Genomic DNA, 24237 nt, shown 5'->3' with positions numbered 1-24237 from the left:
TAACATATACTCTATTGATATTTCAATGCTGGAGTAAATGTGGAAATTCAGCCTTGAAACAATAAGTCATAAACTCAAGCTGTAACTGGTCTGTCTTAATACCAAAAGGCTGCATGTTTCTATGTGTGTTTGTGTATACTTGTAGGTGTGTGTGTGTCTGTCACTGCCCCACACACCTCTGTATTTGTGCACTGCCACTGGTTGCACCATGTGCTCTTCCAAACCAACACCATTTACAGCAATGTTTCCTAGTTGTGCAAAGCTTAGGGTTGAGACTCCCCCTTGTGTATTTACTTGAGCCCCAGGACTGAAGCCTACTCTCTCTCCACTCTCTTCCCTATCAGCAGAGAAGTTCAAACAAAACTTGGACCTACACAAACAGAAAGAGGAGGGATGGGGGATATGAACATGAGCAAGATGTTTTTGCCCAAATTGCTGAGAGCAAAGTAATTATATGTAGAGAATTTATACTCTTTTGGAATAATAATAATAATTTATTTTCTGTAACGTTGTCAAGGGACAAATCTGGAAGTGCCAATGTGTATCAAGCAATGCTGACAAATAATAATAATAAAAACAACAATAACAACAGGAATAATAATATTAATAATATACACCCAATAAACACAATGTCCTAATCACAGAAAGCACACTTTAAAGTATCATGGTCGAGCTCAGTAGATGACTGATGCCAGTCCAGTTCAAGTATACCAATACAGACCAGTACTAGTATTCCAGTATAGTTCAGTAGTTAATAAAGCGTAGTGTAGTGTTGTCCTCCGTGGGATGTCCATTGTATTGGGCACCTATTGGGGAGTCACCTCGCATAATGGGGAGAGCCTATTGAGGACCCCTCTCCCCTTTCGTAGTGTAGTGGCCAAAATCAATTGGTGACCGCACTTGCATTGTAGGGTCATTCTTAGAGTAGGTAGGGTACAGGGTAGTGGGAAGCCCTTGCCTGGGCATAGTGAGGACCCCTATTTAGTGTTTCTAGTACATCAGGGCAGATAGATCAGGTTTCACACAGTCCAACCACCAAAAAGCACGTGTCAAAGTCAATCCATGGAGGGCCGAGTATCTGCGGGTCTTCGCTCCTCCCTTGTACTTGATTGATGAATTAAGGTCACTAATTAGTAAGGAACTCCCCACAACTGGTGGTCTGGGGCTTAAATGAAAGAAAAGAAAAAAAAAAACGCAGACACTAGGCCTTCCATCAAATGAGATTGACACCCCTGCTCAATAAAATCAAAGTATCTTCAGATCAGCAGAATAATAAAAAAATAATAATAATAATCATAGTCATGATGAAATTAATAATAATAATAATAATAACAACAACACAATAGCTAGATAACTTGGACAGCCCAGTATGCTTCAGATTGGGAGGAATGCAACTTCATACTTCATACATTCAAAAAAGCAGGAAAATCAGATAAAAATAAATAAATAAATAAAAACGTGAAAAGCAAAAAAAACGTCGGGGCGGTGGAGGGGGGGGGGGGGGGGGGTGAAGGTAGGTCATGATGGGTTACTCGTGTAAGAGCTCCTGGAGACAGTTGGGCGACTTAAAGACCTCGGGCACCTCGTTGTCCAGCTTGCAGATCACCTTGTAGATGGCCTTCTTCCAGGATGGGTCCACGTCTTTGCCCGCCACAATGGCGTTGAAGAACTCACGCAGCGTGATCGTAGCCACCTCCAGGAACAGCTCTGGAACCTGCACCAACACAGACAGAAGACAGGGGGCGTTAGTTCAGGTTCTCCTGATGGCTTGGTTCGTTGGAGCATGGTGATAGCAACACCATAGTTGTGGGTCTGATGACTGCCACATACATTGAATATATGTATGAACTGTAACATTATATATATATGTATATACAGTGGGGAGAACAAGTATTTGATACACTGCCGATTTAGCAGGTTTTCCTACTTACAAAGCATGTAGAGGTCTGTAATTTTTATCATAGGTACACTTCAACTGTGAGAGACGGAATCTAAAACAAAAATCCAGAAAATCACATTGTATGATTTTTAAGTAATTAATTTTAGATTCCGTCTCTCACAGTTGAAGTGTACCTATGATAAAAATTACAGACCTCTACATGCTTTGTAAGTAGGAAAACCTGCTAAATCGGCAGTGTATGAGACCATATACCACCGGTATGGCAAAATATTCATTTTTACTGTTCAAATTATGTTAGTTGCCAGTTTATAATAGCAATAAGGCACCTCTGGGTTTTGTGGTGTTTGGCCAATATACCACGTCCAAGGGCTGTACCCAGGCACTGCGTTGCGTCGAGCATAAGAACAGTCCTTAGCCGTGGAATATTGTCCATATACCACACCCCCTCAAGCCTTATTGCTTAAGTATATAATGCTTAATAATATATTATTATAATATCAGAGACCTTCCATTAATAATACTATTATTAAAACGTATCAAAATGTATTTTATATCACAACTTAGGTGAGAGTAGTAGTGTGGTAGAAAGTAGTTGTATCATTTACAGTAACACACCGTTATCACAACAATAAAGGGTTGAGTTCGTTGCTCTATTGAGAAGCCCTGTGGTGTTCTGTAACACTGTGTATCACCTGTCTCTTCAGTCTCTACTTCCTCAAAAGATCCATTGAAATATACAGTACACTTGTGTTGTGACTTATAATGGCTTATTTCTTGCAAATTCTCAGGTTTATATCCCACCCTCCTCCTCCTCCTCCTCCCCCCTCCGCTCCCCAGCTTCAGAAAGACATCTTTATGAGTGTACTGTAAATATGACCCCACGCAACAGCCTGAAAAGAGGAAGTAGTACCAAATGCTTTGGGAACACACAGACACACAGGCTCTTTAGTGTCCATGACAGCAAAGCTCACTGACACCATAGAGATTATTTGTCTGGAAAAGATCTCTGACACCTTACCCCAAGCCAGCACACATACACATGTGTAGGAGCACACACACATGCACGTCCACACACATACACACACACACCTGATTGAACCAAGTAGATGACACACCTCACACTGTGAGAGAGAGACACACATGCACACACACACACACACACACACGAGCGTGTACGCATGTACCCACGCACACACAGACACACATGCGCACGCACACACACACAGCCCTGGTGTATTTGCCTGAACCTCTCTCCTTCACTCAAAGCCCCAGAGCAATGCAGGATTCAGGGGTCACCTGCTTGGATAATGCTGACTGTCTCTCTGCCTGCCTCCCTCTGCAGCCACACACACACACACACATGTTAACACACACACAGGCAGACATGCAGGCAGACACACACACACCTGGCAGCTTACCCAAACGTCTGACAGTGCGCACTCCGCTCCTCTCCTCCTGTGTCCTGCAGATACTCATCAGGAGCGTCAGGACACAGCAAGGTTAGTGGCCACCGGAACACACACACAGACACACACACAGGCACGGGACAACCAAACACCCCCCTCAGTGTGATGAATGGAGTGTGTGTGTGTTTGTGTGTGTGTGTGTGTGCACACATGTATGTGTGTGTGCACGCACGTGTGTATGTCCACTGCTCTTTGTGTGACAAGGTGAATCGTGAATAAGAAAGTGTACGTATGAGAAAATTGTGAGAGAAAATACAGTGCGTGAATGTATGTGTGCAGATTCAGTAAATGTGAGCCATCTAGGGCTAACAGCAGTCAATACAACCTACTGTACAAAACACCATATCTTACTAATGGATAACACTTTTACGACACAATAAAAATAAATCAGTGTTTGGCCTGGTGTCACCTATGAAACACAGTGACACAATAAACTGGATGGCAGGAGACTGTGACTGTGTCCCCTATACACACCAGACTGGTCGGCAGGCAAACAGGCAGGCAGCGGTCCAGTGCAGTACGAGACGCAGGGAGTGCCGCATTACTAAGAATATTCCTACATGGAATTTCTCCTGACGTTTTGACTATAAAAGGACAGCAAAATGCTGACTGCAAGGAGAAGGCAATGTCAAGCAGAAAAGGGTATTGGTATTTCAGATCCTCTTGACTGAGAGAGTGGAGACGGAGAGAGAGAGAGAGGGAGAAGCAGGAGCAAGAGAGAGAGAGAGAGAGAGTTATTCTTGTCCCTGAGCCCTTTGTCTGTCATCGTGTGTGTGTGTGTGCTTACGAGCTGCCTGCTTGTCGTGGCCAGCAGAGAGCTCTAACTGTTGTGTCCCCCTCTCCGTTCCCCCTCCTTCCTTGGGTTAGCTGTTGGACCTTTGTTCCAGAGGCGTTGGTGATAGCAGGATAAAGGTAGGGGGGGGGGGGCAGTAAGAGAGTGAGAAAAGGCAAGCAGGGTGACTGACTGAAAGAAAGAGGAGCATCGCATCTGCTGGGGGGGACTGAGAAAGGCAAGCAGGGTAACTGACTGATTGAAAGAGGAACATGGCATCTGATGTCCCACACGCAAACACGCACCCAAAATATGGTACAGCACTTTGAGTCACACACACAATGCACTGTGTTCCCTTTCTGCTGATGAAGGCATCAGACTAATATAAATGGAATAAATATTTTGGTACTGCCTCACAATGTCCACGGAGAGAAGGGGGGGGGGGGGCAGTGAGAGAGTGTCCAAAACAAGAGCTTTCATGTAAAGCGATATTATGCTGCTCTTGCCCAGTATAACACAATATGAGAGGAGGAGAGTAGGAGAAGAGGACAGAGGGGGAGCCAGAGAAAGGAAGGACAAAAAAAGCGCCAGAGTGTTGTTTGGCGACAATAAAAGCTGTAATATTTTACCCAGCATTCATTCAACCCGCTGTGTACCCTCTCACACACGCATGTCGCTCACCCTCCACCTCTCCCCCACCATGGCCCAACCCAAGTCCTGCTGTTAGGGTAGTAAATATTGATGAAGGAGAAGTGGACCTATCACCAACCCTACTGAGGATGGAGGGGGTGAGATGAGAAAACGAGGGGGTTCCATGGACAAGCGGCACAGATGAGGCATTTAATCACTCTCATTCATCCTCTGTCTCCCCTACTCGCCCCTTCCTCTCTCATTCTCTCTCTCTCTGTCTCTCTTTCCCCTTCCCTCTCTCTCATGACAGCTTGCTTTGAGACAGCGGGATAAGCTCTCTTGCAGAAAGGGGGAATCGGATTTCCTCTTTTTTTGATGAGGTAATAAAATATGGCAGAGGACAATGGCAGCTCCTAGACTGCTTGCTGAGGGATATTCACACAACATCATCCAGACTGTCTTAAGACTGCTTAAATCAACAGCAGAAAGGTAGCCAGCCAGGGGGCCTAAATCCACTACTGTTCAAGGGGCGGGAATCTGTGTTCTGCAAAGCCTGAGAAAGCTCCTCTAGGTGACAGCGTGTTTTATGCCTGCCTTTGGGAACTATCAGGAGATGTATTGCACCTTCTATTTGCTCAGCGCTGGACAAACAAAAAGAGAACCTAGAAGATAAGCACTGTGTGTGCTGGGCTAGCCTTGAAAGAAGCACACCACACACAGAGCCCACATGCTCTGAGTTCCCCTGGGTTACAGTGCCTTGCAAAAGCATTCATCCCCCTTTGATGTTTTTCCTATTTTGTTGCATTACAACCTGTAATTTAAATTTTTAAAAATTGGGATTTCATGAAATGGACATACACTAAATATTTTATATTGGTGAATTGAAATGAAAAAAATTACGTGTGTCAAAAAACATCAAAAACAAAAAAGATGAAAAGTGGGGTGTGCATATGTATTCACCCCCTTTGCTATGAAGACCCTAAATAAGATCTGGTGCAACCAATTACCTTCAGAAGTCACATCATTAGTGAAATGACCTCAGTATATATACACCTGTTCTGAAAGGCCCCAGAGTCTGCAACACCACGAAGCAAGGGGCACCAACAAGCAAGCGGCACTATGAAGACAAAGGAGCTCGCCAAACAAGTCAGTTGTGGAGAAGTACGGATCAGGGTTGAGTTATAAAAAAATTATCCAAAACTTTGAACATCCCACGGAGCACCATTAAATCATTACAAAAAAATTGAAAGAATATGGCACCACAACAAACCTGCCAAGAGAGGGCCGCCCACCAAAACTCACAGACCAGGCAAGGAGGGCATTAATCAGAGAGGCAACAAAGAGACCAAAGATAACCCTGAAGGAGCTGCAAAGCTCCACGGGGAAGATTGGAGTGTCTGTCCATGGGACCACTTTAAGCCATACACTCCACAGAACTGGGCTTTACGGAAGAGTGGCCAAAACAAAGCTATTGTTTAAATAAATAAATAAGCAATCATGTTTGGTGTTCGCCAAAACGCATGTGGGAGACTCCCCAAACATATGGAAGAAGGTGCTCTGGTCAGATGAGACTAAAATTTAGATTTTTGGCCACCAAGGAAAACACCATGTCTGGTGCAAAACCAACACCTCTCATCACCACGAGAACACCATCCCTGTGTTGTGGGGATGTTTTTCATCGGCAGGGACTGGGAAACTGGTCAGAATTGAAGGAATGATGGATGGAGCTAAATACAGGGAAATTCTTGAGGGAAACCTGTTTCAGTATTTCAGATATTTGGGACTGGGACGGAGGTTCACCTTCCAGCAGGACAATGACCCTAAGCATACTGCTAAAGCAACACTTGAGTGGTTGAAGGGTAAACCTTTAAATGTCTTGGAATGGCCTAGTCAAAGCCCAGACCTCAATCCAATTGAGAATCTGTGCTATGACTTAAAGATTGCTGTACACCAGCAGAACCCATCCATCTTGAAGGAGCTGGAGCAGTTTTGCCTTGAAGAATGTGCAAAAATCCCAGTGGAAAGATGTGCCAAGCTTATAGAGACATACCCCAAGAGAATTGCAGGTGCAATTGATTCAAAAGGTGGCTCTACAAAGTATTGACTTTGGGGGAGTGAATAGTTATACATGCTCAAGTTTTCTGTTTTGTTGTCTTATTTCTTGTTTGATTCACAATAAAACATATTTTGCATCTTCAAAGTGGTAGGCATGTTGTGTAAATCAAATGATACAAACCCCCCAAAAATCTATTTTAATTCCAGGTTGTAAGGCAACAAAATAGGAAAAATGCCAAGAGGGGTGAATACTTTCGCAAGCCACTGTAATTCCTAAGCTGCACCTGGCCTGGGAGTAGGAACGCTTCCCATGTCTTTCGCTCTGGCTGAGGGCCAATCCAAGATTTTACTATACACGGAATTCTGTGGAGGTTGAGCTCTGACAACGGAACACAATTTCTTTCAACATTTTACCAGCTTCAAATTCTGAATGGTTGATGTTGGAAACTGTTCAGCAGGGAAACAGAATCGTAACTTGAGAAAATATAAGATCTTTGTTGAGTAAAACTTCAATCAATAATCTGCAACGGTTTTGATAAATTCTTGGACTGCACTGTCAATTTGGGCAAACAGAACCGATGCCCATTTCTCCCCCTTCCTCCCTGTCTTTCTCCTGCCACCCCACTTTAGCTGATAAGACAATGCCATGGCTGAAGAGTCCAAGAGGAGAGGAGAGAAGAGAAGGACATTAAATGAAAGGAAAAGAAAGAAAAGGAAAGAGAGGAGAAGGGGAAACCAACCTGAAAGCTGTGTAAATACGCTCCTTGTAGTACTGATAGTGGTAGGGTGGAGGTGGCCTTAGCTGAAGCATTTAGGGGCTGCTGCATTCCTGCATTTGGCTGCTGCATCGTGTGTTTTCCCTAGCGTCATCTGTGTGTTTCTCAAGGTGTACCACAGGCAGGGAGTGAAGGACGGGACAGTGTCGAAGACGCTGCTTTCCCTCATCCCTCATCCCCCCATTCCCCGCAATCATATCAGGGCCTTATCTGACATCTCTTATCCCCTCCCCTCCTCATTAACTCTCTCCAGATGGGTAGTAGGTTAGTCAGAGAGACCTGTCCATCATGAAAAACTTCTTCATGTATGTTGTCATATACTTTACACAACTGCAAAATTCAAGGAACACAACCAATACTGCAATACAGGAGTGAAATACAACTCTAGCTGTTGTGCTCTCTCAGTAATGTCTATTAATTAAGATGAGCAAAAGGCACAATTCTCTCTGACTGAAACACACAGCACACATTTCATTATCTATTTGATATGCTCCCCACCCCAGCAGAGACCCAGCCGGTGATCTAAATGGGGGTCAGGGAGTGGTGTGTTGGGGCCTCTTATATCAGTAAGCCAGGCAAGCTCCCAGAGAGAGACCAGGAGGCGGAAATAAAGAGGGAATCTGGAAGATAGGACAGGGACATCTGGTGAGGAAGAGAATGGAGGGAGGGGAGGAGGAGAGATTGGAAGAATAGAAGAGCCAGGGCGAAGGAGCGTGTGGGTGGGCGGGTTGACAAAGATGGGGGCAGTAAGGAGCAGAGAGGAGGAGGGGAATTAGGGAGAAAGGAAGAAGGGTGGATGAGAAAGAAAGAGAAAGGCAATAATGTTGCAGATTGGAGGAGGTATTGGCAATCATTTGACTGGGAAATGGGACGTGTGTGTGTGTGTGTGTGTGTGTGTGTGTGTGTGTGTGTGTGTGTGTGTGTGTGTGTGTGTGTGTGTGTGTGTGTGTGTGTGTGTGTGTGTGTGTGTGTGTGTGTGTGTGTGTGTGTGTGTGTGTGTGCGTGCGTGCGTGCGTGCGTGCGTGTGTGTGTGTGTGAGAGTGTAAGGGGGGGTCTTTGACACATCTGCAGCTCTGATGCACACCCTGGTTATTCTGGCATTGGTCCCTTTGCCATGCTTCATTAGTCACACACACACACCGAAAACGTCCAGGAATAATGACATAATCAGCAGCTGTGCCACACGGCAGGCTGCCCCTCACAAGGTGACCAGGGACAGAAGGTTGGGGGGAAAAGGGGATGGAGAAGGGGAGAGGGGAGGGGAGGAAGAGAATAAAGGATCAAATGGAGTAGAGTATGCAGTTCTTCTCATTTAGTATATGGCTATGGAGTATGAAGTGTGTAGGAGAGATATTGTATGTGTGTGTGTGTGTGTGTGTGTGAGAGACAAGAGAAGTCAGACCACAAGGAGGTCCCATTAATTAAGTAAGTCTACCCCATCCCTGGTGCTCCAGGCTTCAAGCACAGTTCTGCTCATTTAACAAGCACTCCACCATTAAGTGGCTTCCTTTGACACACACACAAACATACACACACGGTCACATGCACACTAAAGACGGGACCTGACATATTTTTCAAACAGAGGCCTTAAAGCTGCAGGACACTCAGTGAAGAGTGACCTGCAGCTCTCTTCTCTCCTTCATTATTTACCCTCTTTCTTTCCCCTTTCTACTAGAGGCTAATAACACCGAAATTGCTAATACTGTTTCGGTGCCTTAAACTAAAGTCTGCAAGGTTAACAGCTAAAACAATTTTTGTCACACACTCTCAGAGCAACCTACAGTGCCAGTTACAGTAAGACATTGTGAAACCAGGATAATGAAGATGTAAATGAGTGTGAGCCTTACAGGCTGTGTGTTGCTCCTCTTTGCTCTCTTCAGGTCATCATTACTGTTCTCTATTAGACACTACAGTACGCCTGCCAGAAACATGTCAAATCTCTCTCACTTTGTATCTGTCTATTTCTTTTTCACACACGCACACGCACACGCACACACACACACAGATACGCACACAGATACGCACACAGACACACCACACACCCACACACACACGCACACACAAACACACACACACACACACACACACACACACACACACACACACACACACACACACACACACACACACACACACACACACACACACACACACACACACCCACACACACACAAACATAAGGCTTTTATTGAAAACACTACACCTGTGTGTGTCTGCTCTGTGTCCACTGGACATGACCTTTCAACCCCACACCCCCCAGGGTTAAATGCAGGTCAGTGATATGACCCACACACACACACACCACACCCGCTGTGTACCAGAGAGGAATGAGAGAATGAGACAGACAGAAGGGAAGAGGACAGACATTACCCTCTTGGAAGAGAGCAAATGTGGCCCCAAGAGGCCGGCAGGGATCTTCTTGTCTCTTTGCGCTCTAGCAACCCCTATGGCAGTGCACGCTGACCGGTCGCCAGGTGTATGGTGTTTGCTCCAACACATTGGTGCGGCTGGCTTTCGGGTTAAGCGGACAGTTGCAGCGATGGGAGTTGCAGCGATGGGACAACACGGTAACTACCAATTGGGTAAAAAGAAGGAATGGTTTTCTCTTTATTTAATCATTATACGTCTGTATGTTTCTGTTATAATTGTAACATTCTTTGCTAGATAGAACCTTCTGACCAAACCCAGATGGACATTTCAGAGCCATATCGAGATTCCACCCCGCTAAAAAAGTGAATTTACAAATGTCTTAGGATTTTGATGCTCCGCACTTTAGTAACATTAAAGGTGAGGACCTTAATGGGTTATGAAAGAAGAATTCACTACAAAACCTTTCTGAGATCTGGAATTTGAAAACTGTAATGCTCAATATCTCAGAACTATGCTTTGTGCGGATAAAACCTTATAGCTATAGTCCCAAGGTCTCAAGACAGCATCTGGTCTTAGCCTCTCTTAAGGCACCATTAATGGACAGGGACTGGAGAGGAGAGAGAGATGGAGAAGCGATAAGGATGGATGCAAGGGAGAAGAGAAGGAAAGAGCGGTTTAGAGGAAAGAGGTAACGCCAAGTTTCACTTGAACAGACAATAAAGTTTTCTATAATTTGGGGATTTTGTCGTTGATGAACAGAAAACCCCTTGGCTCTGAGAGAGTACAAACCGTGGGAGGGCCGTATCAATTCAAACAGAGGGATGACAGATGGATGGACGGACAAAAGAGGAAAAAAGACAAAAGTAGTGAGAGACGTCTTTCCAATACGAGGGAGCAGCTGATAAGGGCGGACACATGATACCCTGAGGATGAGTGTGTGTGTGTGTGCTGTCATTGGTACTTCACTCTCTAAAGACAGAGATCATAGGGACTTCCTCTTTTAAATGCTCTGTAGGGTGTGTGTGTGTGTGTGTGTGTGTGTGTGTGTGTGTGTGTGTGTGTGTGTGTGTGTGTGTGTGTGTGTGTGTGTGTGTGTGTGTGTGTGTGTGTGTGTGTGTGTGTGTGTGTGTGTGTGTGATGTGGGAGGGAGGCCACTGACAGTGGAAACTTGGCCTAGTCCCTCTTATGTAAAATGAGACGTTCTCTGAGCCATCATAAAAATGTATCTTCATCGCCCCCCACCCCTACTCTCTCTGCCTCTATTTCTGACACTTTTTCTCCCACCATTCCATTTATCACCCCCCACCATTCAGCCTTATGACAGGGGGAGAGGAAATTGAGAGATATAGAAGAGAGGGCGACAGAGAGAAAGAAAGAGAGGAAGAAAAAGTGTTTTGATGTTTTGGGGTGTCGGGGAAGCACAGAAAGGACAGTTGCCAGTGTGAATGGGGGAGTTTGACTTTTACGGTTAGAACAAATCTGGGAGGAGGACGGGGGTTAGACGGGGTATTTTGATGATGGGGCGAAAGAGAAGAGAGATATGGAAGAGAGAAGAGGGTAAGAAAGAAAGAGAGAGAGGGCTGAGAAAAAAGGATAGCGAGAGAGAGAGCTGGGGCAGGTAATTTACACAGGCTCTTTAATTACAGCTGGTGTTCACTGTGCCAGAAGGAATGTGGCAATTATGCCATAAAAACTTCCTAAAGGGGGGAAAACAGAACAGGGGGAGAGGGGATGGAGGGCGGGGGAAGGGGGGGCAGAAGACATGCAAAAAGGGGGAAGAAAGAATGAAAGGAGAGAGGCAACCTAAGGAAGAGAGAAAGAAAGAGGGCATTGAAATGAAAGAGAAGAGGAAACAATAACTACAAAAGACGAGCTCAGAGGGAGACGGGAGTGTATTAGTGGAGCACAGTGACAGAGCAGAATATCATCAAACAAGAAAAAACCCAGACCTGTGTGTGTGTGTGTGTGCGTGTCTTGTGAGTCAGAGATGTAAGGTGTAGATGGAAATATACTGGATGTGTATCTAGATGCCCCCAAGGCCCTTTTCTATAGATCACTTCCCTTCCTTCTCCTCCTTGGGGGCATCTAGATACAAATCCAGTATATTTCTATCTACACCTCACATCTCTGACTTGCAAGGCACACACAGACACACACACACACACACACACACACACACACACACACACACACACACACACACACACACACACACACACACACACACACACACACACACACACACACACACACACACACACACACCAGACAGACAAACAAAACACCCTCACACGTATGCACTGGCAGACTTCACACTGGCCAAGGCAGTTCGTTTGTGTCGGGGTGGTGTATTTGCATCGCTGGGCAAATTTTTCTTGTGCTCCTCTGTAATCAGCTCTTATATCTCCCAGACACCTGCCACGAAAAACCTTAATATGCAAAACGTCTACACCCTCCTCCCCCACACCCCCGTACCAGCTCCTCAGTCAATAGAAGACTTATTCACCTGCACCATCTCTCCCTCTCCCTCTCTCTCCCTCTCTCTGTCTGCTTGCAAATTTCTACATTCATGTATGTAAATTGAGAGTTCCCTAAGCCAGGCCAAGGCTAGTTTCCTGGTACAGGAGAAGAATGCCTGGTCTGTCTTGTCTGATTTGAGTTGGGGAACTTTGGTTGCTGTTATGCTGTACATTTTGGCCTTATGACTTCATATGGAAGTGCCTGTGTTCCTCCTAGAGTAGTTCAAATCCCAAAGAGGGCCAAGAGTGTATGGGGGAGGTGTGTGTGTGTGTTTATGTGTGTGTGTGTGTGTGTGTGTGTGTGTGTGTGTGTGTGTGTGTGTGTGTGTGTGTGTGTGTGTGTGTGTGTGTGTGTGTGTGTGTGTGTGTGTGTGTGTGTGTGTGGGTGTTGAGGAGAGAAGAAGAGCCCCAACAGACACATAACGGACATAGGAGAGGGAGAGAGAGGCACTTTAAATGTGAGCGCTGCAGAATTCCCCTACCACAAGGGCACTCTCCGCAAAGCGTTGTCTTTCTCTCCTCTTATCCTTCTTTCTCCCTCTCTCTGCCGTTTTTCTCCCGCTTTTCATCTCTCTCTATTCCCCCCGCACTGTCCCTACATCACTCCCCTATCTATCCATCTCCCTCTCTGTCCGTCTTTTTTCTCTCTCTCCCTCTTCCTTTTGCTAAAACAGTGGGACGCTTAACCTTGACAACAGTGAGATTTTCCGTCCTGAAAGTGACACACAAACACACACACATGCACACACACACACACACACTGGAGAAGTGCTTGGCCAGCACGGCGGCCGGTCCAAGGGACGGCTGTACCCTTCGAGGTGAGCAGGACACTGGGAAATGCAGCAACAACAAAACACACACACCCACTATTCCAGGCCATTCTCAGCTGCAGACTTTTAAAGGCCTGTTGTCAGCTGACATTGAAGGCATATTGTGCTGGACTTGACGTTCTGCCACGTTTCATAAGCATTTAGAACAGCCTTACTGTAGTTCTCTCTCAGGGAACACAAGAGGGTGTTTTTTAATTATCGTTTTTTGTTTTTGATAAGTCATTGAGTTGTTGATTGGATATACAGTATCTGGATGTTTTTACCCACGGAGTTGCAGGACTGATTGCAGGTTGACTTGTCTGGTTCGGCTAGCTAGCTATATAGTCCTGTCCTTTGTTTTGTTATGTGTTATATGTGTAACCCAAGTATACCTAGTAGGCTAGGTCTACTGTGTAGCCTTGGCCTACTAGGTCATACTTGCAAACATTAGAAAAAGTTTAAGTTTAACCTGGACCTGGATCAGCCAATTCAAATCATTGACGTAGTTGCACGTGGTCAAAAGCTATGTTAGCTGTTCCCATCGGATAACCTGGCAGACGTAGCCCTTTGCTAACCTGCACAGATGGTCGTGATTATATCCGGTTCAAATTCCATGACAGCCGCTTAAAATCGTTGACGTAGTTGGATGTGATCCACCACTTGTTCATGAAAATGCACTTAACAGAAGTCCAACGGCACGTTCTGATAATCAAATGTGTTTGACTGATTGGTCATACGCCTCAGTGTAGAGCCCCTACCCACTGGGCAAAAATGTGTTGAATCAACAGTGTTCCCACGTTATTTCAACCCCCAAAAAACTATGTGATGACATTGAATCAATGTGAAAAACTGATTGGATTTGCAAGGGCATTTAATTTTTTTCCCACCCAACTTTTAACCTAAATCCAATAAAAATGTGAACTTTTTTTGTCGATTCACGTTGAATTCACGTTAGTTGAGAACTCGTGTAAATCAAAACTAGACGTTGAACTGATGACTGTGCCCAGTGGTTAGCTCCTCGTGTTTGTCGCAGATTGTGGCAAGTGTGCGAATCCCACATGATCCCCCCCCCTTTGAAATGTATAATTACGTTCATACGTTCATTGTTTTTGAGTGTGTTGAGAAGAAAAGTGTAGAAAACCTTTTAAATTAAGATTCCGAATACATTTAATGAGGAGCTTCTTGTTGGAGTCCCTCTTGCAGACCGACACATACAGCAGGTACTGGCACTGCTACATAAATAATCATTGCTACTATAGGCTATGTTACATAAATGTTTTATATGCATAATAATAATCATCCACTTTTTCACATATGGGTTATTTTAATCAAGGATCAAGGACCAACAGTGAACAGTGTTTTCCTTAGCAAAAATGCTTGACGCGAGGGGGGCTCAAACCCACAGTTAATGTGGCCTGTCAATGAAGCAATGATGAAGACGGTATATGACAACTGAAATGTTGTATAGACCTACTTTATCTTTTTTCCTTAAAAGCACATGTACAGTATATCTGAAACGGATGAGCAAAAACGTGGGATTTTGTCATATATGTGAAAACTTCTAACGTTAGTAGCTAGTAGCCTAGTCAAGGATGCATCATCTTGAAATATTTGCACTCTACACTTGCGACAGACCAAGTAGAACAAAAGTATCATTGTCAGCTAGTGAGGTTACCATAGGCCTAACGTGTGCCAGGTTATCTGGTGGGACCAGCTCCAATGTAACGTTCTATCATGTGCAATGACGTCGACAATTGTAATTGGCTGATGCCAATGACAAGGAGGTCCAGGCTAAATTGTAAACTTTTTCTAATGTTCCGAAGTATGGACCCACTGCGTTTATGTTTGTTCATTTCTTAACTATTTATTTAAGAGGACCACAATTCATCCTTGATGATATTAAATCCATGCACGTGTGGTTGTATTGTGTTTTAAATTGTCAAATAAATCTATCTAGTCCACTAAGGGGAACTCACCCTTTCCAGGTAGTGTATGTACACTGTATGTTTGGTCTCAGGACACTTTTATTGTACATTAAAAAAAAATACTGAGTGAGCTGATCAGTAGTGAATAATACTGAATAAGTGTCGCACTTAATGGTGTCCTACCTCAACAACATTAACCTTATTAAACTGTGCATGACATTAGTATTCAGGCGAGGCTATGGTCGCACAGCAGTAAATGGGTGTCGCACTAAAAGCGGTTCTACCTCAAAGTCATTGGCCTTGTTGTAGTGCATGTTGAGGGCTCGGTAGAGCTCACAGTCGCGGCTGACGCTCATCTCCTCCACTCCGGTGACACCGTCGTTGATAGCCTGCCGGGCAAACTTCTCCATCTGAATGTAGTAGAACTCCCGGAAGTTACTGAACCACTTGATGAGCTGGGACGTGATGCAGCGGTTAAACTATGGCAGAGGAGAGAGAGGAGAGAGGCTTTAATAATAAGGATTATATGACAATACCGTTAGAATGTATTATATACACTAGAAGTTAACAGGATTGGGATCAATTCAGAATTTTGGAATTAACCTCAATTCAACTCATGAGTTGAAATTTGAATTGAATGGCCACACCTCACAGGATGTAGAAATTGAATTTGAGTTTGTGACAGGAAATATCATTTAATAATTCAATTCTATGACTCAGTGCAATTCAACGAAATTCCACTCAGTCATAGAACATGAGTGTTTCATTGAATCTAACAGGTCATACTTCCAGACACCAAAGAACATGTCACTGAGAAACAATGTTCATATACTCTTTTTAACCTTAGTGTGTGGAAAGGCAATTATATTTTCTCGACGCTACCTTATTGTGTTATGTATTCTAAAGCCACAATCCGTGATTGGTGCAAAGATTTTGTGGACATGTACTTTTTGGATATAATGTAAACCCATTGATTCTTGGAGAATATCATTCATACTGTTTATGCCTCATGAGCTTAGAACTACTGATCATTCCCAGTTTGGGTTAAACTAATGCATTCTGGGAAATGTAGTATTTACCCCATATTCAACTAAATGTAGGTGATTAATGAAATATAACAACTTAGGATAATATTTGCATACAGATTTTGTTTTTCTTGATCATTAATTTGAAGAGTTTGTTCTGAAAATTGTACAAGATGTTTATTTGTATAGACTAGACCTAATATAAAATAGAAGAGGCATTTGAATTTCAATGAGTTTAACTGAATTAAATTATATTTCCTTTCATTCAAACTGTGATTCTGATCCCTTTTACTACATCAAATTCAATTCAAATTCAAGAATTGAATTGGAATTCAGGAGGCATTCTCAATTCAATTCTGAATTGAGCCCAACCCTGGTAGTTAAACTGTGAGAGATAAAGGGTCAGAGAGATTTTGAGTAATAATTATCATAATTATGAAAATAATTATTTAATAAATAATGGTTATTTATTTAACCTGGATAATTAATTGACATCATGATAATAGCAACACTGATAATATTGGATTTTATTTTATTTGACATTATAAAGTATATTGGGCCACATTATTGTGCAGAACCAATTGTTTTAAGGCTTTCTGGGCTCTGTGATGAAGACATCAATGTTGAGTGTAGTTAAGGGGGCATAGGGGGATTCATATCACACCAGGGAGTCTGGAGGCAGGATGATAACAGAGAGAGAGATACAAGACAAGAGAGAGAAAGACCGCAGCAGGACTGAGAGAGAGAAGATAATAAAGAGAGACATAAAGTAAGACAGAGGGAGAGAGAAAAAAAGAGCGAGCGTGTGTGTCTGCTACTCTTTTCCCTGGGGGACCGGACCTCCCCCTATCATAACCGGGGCTGGGAGGGGAGCGACCACAAACACATAATTGACCAGGAAAACGATTAAGTCATCATCTAAAGCTCCCTTGCCCGCAGGGGGCTCAAACATGTACTTAACCCCATTCACCATTTACCCTGCACTGCACCCTGCTTCCCCACCCCTCTCAGGCTACAAGAAAATAAAAGAAAGTGGGAAAAGAAAAAAAGAGTGAGAGAGAGAGGGATAGAGAGAGAGATGATGAGTGCTGAGAAGGTCTGGCTATCTGATCTGTGTGGCTGCATGGATTCAATAGGACATAAACCTATTAAAGGCCTAGTGGCGCTGGAGCTGTCTTCCGTTTTGCCTCGCTACTGAAAACACATTGTCCAAACAGCCAGACAGGGAGATAAGGACCTCAGAGCCCAGCACAGTCCCCAGCCTGGACAGTCACACACACATACGCACACACATGCACGCATCCCTCAAAACCCTTTACCTCAGCCCCCCCAAATCCTTTAACTCATTACTCAGCCCTTCCCCCTCCCCTAAAAGCCTTACACCCCCCTATCCCCCTATCCCTGCCCCGCCCCTACACCAACTCCCCCACTCTCACCCTCCACCCCTCCTCTCTGCTCTTTTTGTGATTCTGTTAGAATAGGAGACAAAACGTTACTAAATGCTGAGCAGCCACTCGCTGGGGAGGGAGAGCGGTTTTGACATGGAGATTAGGCTCTGGCTATTGTTCCAGAACACATTCTCATCTGATCCGGGCCGACACACACACACTAGCGCAGGCTCACACACGGCCTCATTTGAGCTAGGCATGGGCTCGGACAGAGAAGAAGGAGAGAGCAAAAAAGGGAGAGATAAAGTGAGAGAGGGAGAGGATGAGAGAGAAAGGGACTGGAGGGGGGGAAAGGAGGGGTCATTATTTTCTGGAATGGTCTGTGGATGATACAATGGGGGGAGGACTGAAAGAGTATGTCCGCCTGACATTGTTTGGCATGGTCGGGTGGCGAGGGGAAGGGGTGGGGGGGTGAGGGAAAGGGTGGGGGTGGGGGGGAGGGGTGGGGGCAGACGAGGCCTAAAGTGCAGGGTTAGCAGAACAGTGGCGGGTTAGAGTTAGGAGGGGGGAGGGAGAGGGCTGTAGAGAACTGCAGGGCTGGACAATAGACCAGGGCAGCATAGGAACGTGAGCTGTCAGCAAGCAAGGCTCATGACATCGAAGTGTCAAAGAAATAAACTACTGACTCTTACAATTACACACACACATAGGCTATTATTGTACACAGGCAAGAACCAACGTCCACAACACAGACTCTGAGACACACACACACTCATGCACATACATTTGCGAGTTCACTATCACAGATACGTCACTACTCAGACACATCACTCTCTCTTGGATGAGTTGGAGTGAGCGATACCTGTGTGTGCGTGTGAGTGTGTGTGTATGTGTGTGTGTGTGTGTGATTGAGAGCTGCATACTGAGATTAAAGTCAGTGAATGTCATCACTCACACTGGAGACCTTTAGTGTCACTCCTGCCCTATGACTGATAGATTTGTCACTTTGGACAGGCATCGCTTCATTATACAGGCTAGGCTTTATACCTCAACATCTATTTGACACAATGCATGTTTAAATCTACTGTATGGAATATCTACTGTACAAGGATGAACTGTGGTTTAATCACACGTTACATGTATACAGAGAGAGAAAGAGAGAGATTCAATATAAGTGTGTCTACTAAAAGTCTTTGTTGCTACAACAAATCAGGTCCCATTCTTGTTTCATTAAGTTGCTTGTGGGGGGATAAAGATCCCATGATATCAGCTAAGGACCAGAGTGTTCAGTGGTCCGTCAGTGTTCTGTCGGGGGGAACTATTACAAAGCAACACATCACCGGGACTCCTAAATCTGAGCTGGCAGGGGTCAGCCAAGAGAGACATGAGATGTCCATGGCCTGTTGGAGTGTGTGTGTGTGTGTGTGTGTGTGTGTGTGTGTGTGTGTGTGTGTGTGTGTGTGTGTGTGTGTGTGTGTGTGTGTGTGTGTGTGTGTGTGTGTGTGTGTGTGTGTGTGTGTGTGTGTGTGTGCCTGTATGTGTAGGCGTGATTAGCTAAGAGGGGAACGAGAGAGGAACGGCGAGAGCGTATTTCTCACACTCACACTCGAGAGCCTGCAAAAGGTCAACCTTAAGCGTTAACAACAAAGGAACAAAACACACACACGCTTCCCTACCATGCAACCTACATACAACTATGCACACAGCGCCAGAGAAGGAAAACACTCAAGTCCCAACGATTAAGCTCTTTTCAACACCAAAACCAAATCCTATTCATTTTCTATAAGGGTTTGTCTATTTCAGCTACACCAGTTGCTGACAGGTGTATAACATTGAGCACACAGCCATGCAATCTCCATAGACAAACATTGGCAGTAGAAAAGCCTTACTGAAGAGCTCAATGACTTTCAACGTGGCACCATCATATGATGTCATCGTTCCAACATGTCAGTTTGTCAAATTTCTGCCCTGCTAGAGCTGCCCCGGTCAACTGTAAGTGCTGTTATTGTTAAGTGGAAACGTCTAGGAGCAACAACGGTTCAGTCGCAAAGTGGTAGGCCACACAAGCTCACAGAATGGGATCAACGAGTCCTGAAAATGACCTCTGGAAGCAAAGTCAGCACAAGAACTGTTCATTAGGGTGCATAATGAAATGGGTTTCCATGGTCGAGCAGCCGCACACAAGCCTAAGATGATCATGTGCAATGCCAAGCCTCTGCTGGAGTGGTGTAAAGCTCGCCGCCATTGGACTCTGGAGCAGTGAAAACGCGTTCTCTGGAGTGATGAATCACGCTTTACCATCTGGCAGTCCGATTGACAAATCTGGGTTTGGTGGATGCCAGCAGAATTTATTTTAAATTTAACCTTCATTTAACTAGGCAAGTCAGTTAAGAACAAATTCTTATTTACAATGACAGCCTACAGGGGAACAGTGGGTTAACTGCCTTGTTCAGTGGCAGAATGATAGATTTTTGCCTTGTCAGCTCGGGGATTCGATACAGCAACCTTCTAACCACCAGGCTGCCTGACGTTTCAATGTATAGTGCCAACTGTAAAGTTTGGTGGAGAATGAATAATGGTCTGGGGCTGTTTTTCATGGTTCGGTCTAGGCTCCTTAGTTCCAGTGAAGTGAAATCTTAACACTACAGCATACAATGACATTGTAGACCATTCTGTGCTTACAACTTTGTGGCAACAGTTTGGGAAAGGTTGCTTCCTGTTTCAGCACGACAATGACAACATGCACAAAGCGAGGTCCATACAGAAACGGTTTGTCAAGATCAGAGTGGTAGAACTTGACTGGCCTGCACAGAGCCCTGACCTCAACCCCATCGAACACCTTTGGGATGAATTGGAACATCGACTGCGAGCCAGGCCTAATCGCCCAACATCAGTGCCCAACCTCACTAATGCTGTTGTGGCTGAATGAAAGCAAGTCCCTGCAGCAGTGTTCCAACATCTCGTGAAAAGCCTTCCTAGAAGAGTGGAGGCTGTTGGGACAGCAAAAGGGAGACCAACTCCATATTAATACCCATGATTTTGGGATGAGATCTTCGACGAGCAGATGTCCACATATTGTTGGTCATGTATTGTACATGTCATAATCTTATCCAATAATATTTTAGAGAGCTGCTGAGTAAACTTAGGTCATGTTAAATCCCCATTCTGTATTATCAGTGATCGTTGTAGCATGACATCACAAATACAGCAGACTGCAAGATCTCAAAGGAGAAAGACACACCAACAAGGTGTCTCCTGCACATTGTGATGACATTGACAGTAAAGTCAAAGTCACCCGGCAGCTCTGCTCTGGACAGACAAACAGGTACACTCTGCTCTGCGTCCATCTAGCTCCCTGCCTGCCAAACAATGGAGAGGAGGAAGAATCCATACACATGACCTCAGACCAACAAGCTATTTGAAAAACAACAAGAGGAGCAGAAAGAGAAGAGGCCCGTCCCTCTCTGACTAAAGCCCATCCACAGTCATCAGGGCTTTCTACCGCTTCCTGTTTTTGCAGGGGTGAATTGTGGGAGATAATCTCTCGTTGTCTATTGGCTGACTCTACACAAACCAGCCCTGAAATCTAGCGCCTGGCTTTTCATAGCGCGGGGGGAGGATGCCACACCATCAGCGAAAAAAGAAAAGACAAGGAATGACATGTAAAAGGAAAAACCTCCTGACCTCATCCACTCCACAGCACGACTTGTACAAATACTGAGGCCAGTGTGCCAAATACACACAAAGGCCTGACAGAAGGAGAGATAAAGAGATGAAGTGAAAGAGAAAGAGCGAGAGAGAGAGAAAAAACGAGAGAGGGAAAGAGGGTTGTGGGGGCAGTGAGAGTGTCCAAAACAAGAGCTTTCATGAAAAGAAAGAGAAAGAGAGAGAAAGAGAGAAAGATTTTCACAGCAGCATCAGTTTGGGACATCCTTGTTTGTGTATTCAGAGTTAATTTATGACCCCGACATTTTAAAACAACACTGACATTTATTGTCTCTGACATCACATCAACTTCATATTTTCTCAAGTAACGTCGGAAGTATAGAAACCAGACATAACGCTAAGATTGTGTTTAGCCTATTGTTCATCCATCACACCATAACAATAACCTATGTATGACCTGTCTGGGCATTTGTCAAAACAGAGAAGCTGGTAATTGGCGATCAATACTGATGGCTAACTGAACCATGTCAAAACACACAAATTAATCAATCATGGGTAGTAGTGTAAGGATAGCGTAATGCTAAACTGTTGCAGCGAAAACAACAATCACATTATGTTTCAACTGTCACAACATTTACCTATCAGGTCAGAACGTTCTTCCACCATCCCTAGTAAACAAGCGCCAAGACAACGCAGCACCACGCCATTGTCGGGCCAACCCACTTCCCAAGTTCATTCAATCTAGTATTTGTATTTACTATGGATCTCCATTGGCTGCTGCCAACGCCTCTGGTGGTATGTCTTGTGGGGTATGCATGAGTGTCTGAGCTGTGTGCTAGTCGTTTAACAAACAGCTCGGTGCTTTCAACATGTCAATACCTCTCACAAATACAAGTAGTGATGCATATTATTAATGTTTGCTCTCTGTGTACATCCAAGGGCCACCTGTGCTGCCCTGTTCTGAGCCAATTGCAATTTTCCTAAGTCCCTCTTTGTGGCACCTGAACACCCGACTGAACAGTAGTCCAGGTGCGACAAAACTAGAGCCTGTAGGACCTGCCTTGTTGATAGTGCTGTTAAGAAACGTCCTGTGTGTCAGTAAGTGTGTACTGTATGTATGTGTGTGTGTCAGTAAGTGTGTACTGTATGTATGGGTGTGTGTGTGTCAGTAAGTGTGTACTGTATGTATGTATGTGTGTGTGTTCTAGTAAGTGTGTACTGTATGTATGTATGTTTTATTTTCATAAAATTATACCGTTTTCTTAGCTAGCTAAGTTGTTTACCTGTTGCTAGGCAGTTGCTAGGGACATTCCTGAAAGAAGCTAGCTAGCTAACAAGGAGTGTCTAGTTGGCAGAAGAGAAGAAGGGACAAAGAAGGGACAAAGTGGGACAAAATAAGGACAGAAGAAAAGGGAAAGGGGACATTAAGGTGAAGCAGTCCTCTAAAGACACAAAAGACAATAATACAAGAAACAACACTTCTATTGCCTCTCCCTCTACGATACGCACTTCCGGTTTGGTTTGGAGCGAGTAGTTGCATTCCGCTTTGCTCCACAGGTAGTATTACAGGTAGTATTACATTTCATTTCATTACAGTACAACAGTTTGATTTGTTTGATCTTAGCTGGCTACATAGCCGTCTTTGTATCCAAGATAATTGTGTAGTCTAGAGTAATTGTCGAGGTTACCTAGCCAGTTAGAGGTTACCTAGCCAGCTACACTTTCAAACAAAGTCAACAACGCAGCCACTGCTAGCTAGCCTATTTCACCAGCCAGCAGTACTATATCATTTTAGTCAATAAGATTTTTTGCAACGTAAGCTTAACTTTCTGAACATTCGAGACGTGTAGTCCACTTGTCATTCCAATCTCCTTTGCATTAGCGTAGCCTCTTCTGTAGCCTGTCAACTATGTGTCTGTCTATCCCTGTTCTCTCCTCTCTGCACAGACCATACAAACGCTTCACACCGCGTGGCCGCTGCTACTCTAACCTGGTGGTCCCAGCGCGCACGACCCACGTGGAGTTCCAGGTCTCAGGCAGCCTCTGGAACTGCCGATCTGCGGCCAACAAGGCAGAGTTCATCTCAGCCTATGCTTCCCTCCAGTCCCTCGACTTCTTGGCACTGACGGAAACATGGATTACCACTGATAACACTGCTACTCCTACTGCTCTCTCCTCGTCTGCCCACGTGTTCTCGCACACCCCGAGAGCTTCTGGTCAGCGGGGTGGTGGCACTGGGATCCTCATCTCTCCCAAGTGGACATTCTCTCTTTCTCCCCTGACCCATCTGTCTATCGCCTCCTTTGAATTCCATGCTGTCACAGTTACCAGCCCTTTCAAGCTTAACATCCTTATCATTTATCGCCCTCCAGGTTCCCTTGGAGAGTTCATCAATGAGCTTGACGCCCTGATAAGTTCCTTTCCTGAGGATGGCTCACCTCTCACAGTTCTGGGTGACTTTAACCTCCCCACGTCTACCTTTGACTCATTCCTCTCTGCCTCCTTCTTTCCACTCCTCTCCTCTTTTGACCTCACCCTCTCACCTTCCCCCCCTACTCACAAGGCAGGCAATACGCTTGACCTCATCTTTACTAGATGCTGTTCTTCCACTAATCTCATTGCAACTCCCCTCCAAGTCTCCGACCACTACCTTGTATCCTTTTCCCTCTCGCTCTCATCCAACACTTCCCACACTGCCCCTACTCGGATGGTATCGCGCCGTCCCAACCTTCGCTCTCTCTCCCCCGCTACTCTCTCCTCTTCCATCCTATCATCTCTTCCCTCTGCTCAAACCTTCTCCAACCTATCTCCTGATTCTGCCTCCTCAACCCTCCTCTCCTCCCTTTCTGCATCCTTTGACTCTCTATGTCCCCTATCCTCCAGGCCGGCTCGGTCCTCCCCTCCTGCTCCGTGGCTCGACGACTCATTGCGAGCTC

At 44.9% G+C, this 24237-nt stretch overlaps 1 protein-coding gene across 1 annotated transcript in view; it reads right to left on the bottom strand.

Annotated features, from left to right (window-relative positions):
- Positions 1-473: 473 nt before the first annotated feature.
- The window catches only part of LOC139556629 (prospero homeobox protein 1-like), a 42662-nt gene continuing 18898 nt past the window's right edge, over positions 474-24237 (bottom strand). Inside the window, exons 4-5 of the mRNA XM_071370819.1 lie at positions 15507-15701; positions 474-1714 (exon numbers count right to left, since the gene is read on the bottom strand). Of these exons, the coding sequence (XP_071226920.1) occupies positions 1529-1714; positions 15507-15701 (381 nt within the window). The 3' untranslated portion in view covers positions 474-1528. The remainder of the gene's footprint in view (positions 1715-15506; positions 15702-24237) is intronic.

This window comes from Salvelinus alpinus, chromosome 27 (genome assembly GCF_045679555.1).
Source record: "Salvelinus alpinus chromosome 27, SLU_Salpinus.1, whole genome shotgun sequence".
Classification (NCBI taxonomy): domain Eukaryota; kingdom Metazoa; phylum Chordata; class Actinopteri; order Salmoniformes; family Salmonidae; genus Salvelinus; species Salvelinus alpinus.
This window is presented reverse-complemented; position numbering and strand designations above follow the sequence as displayed.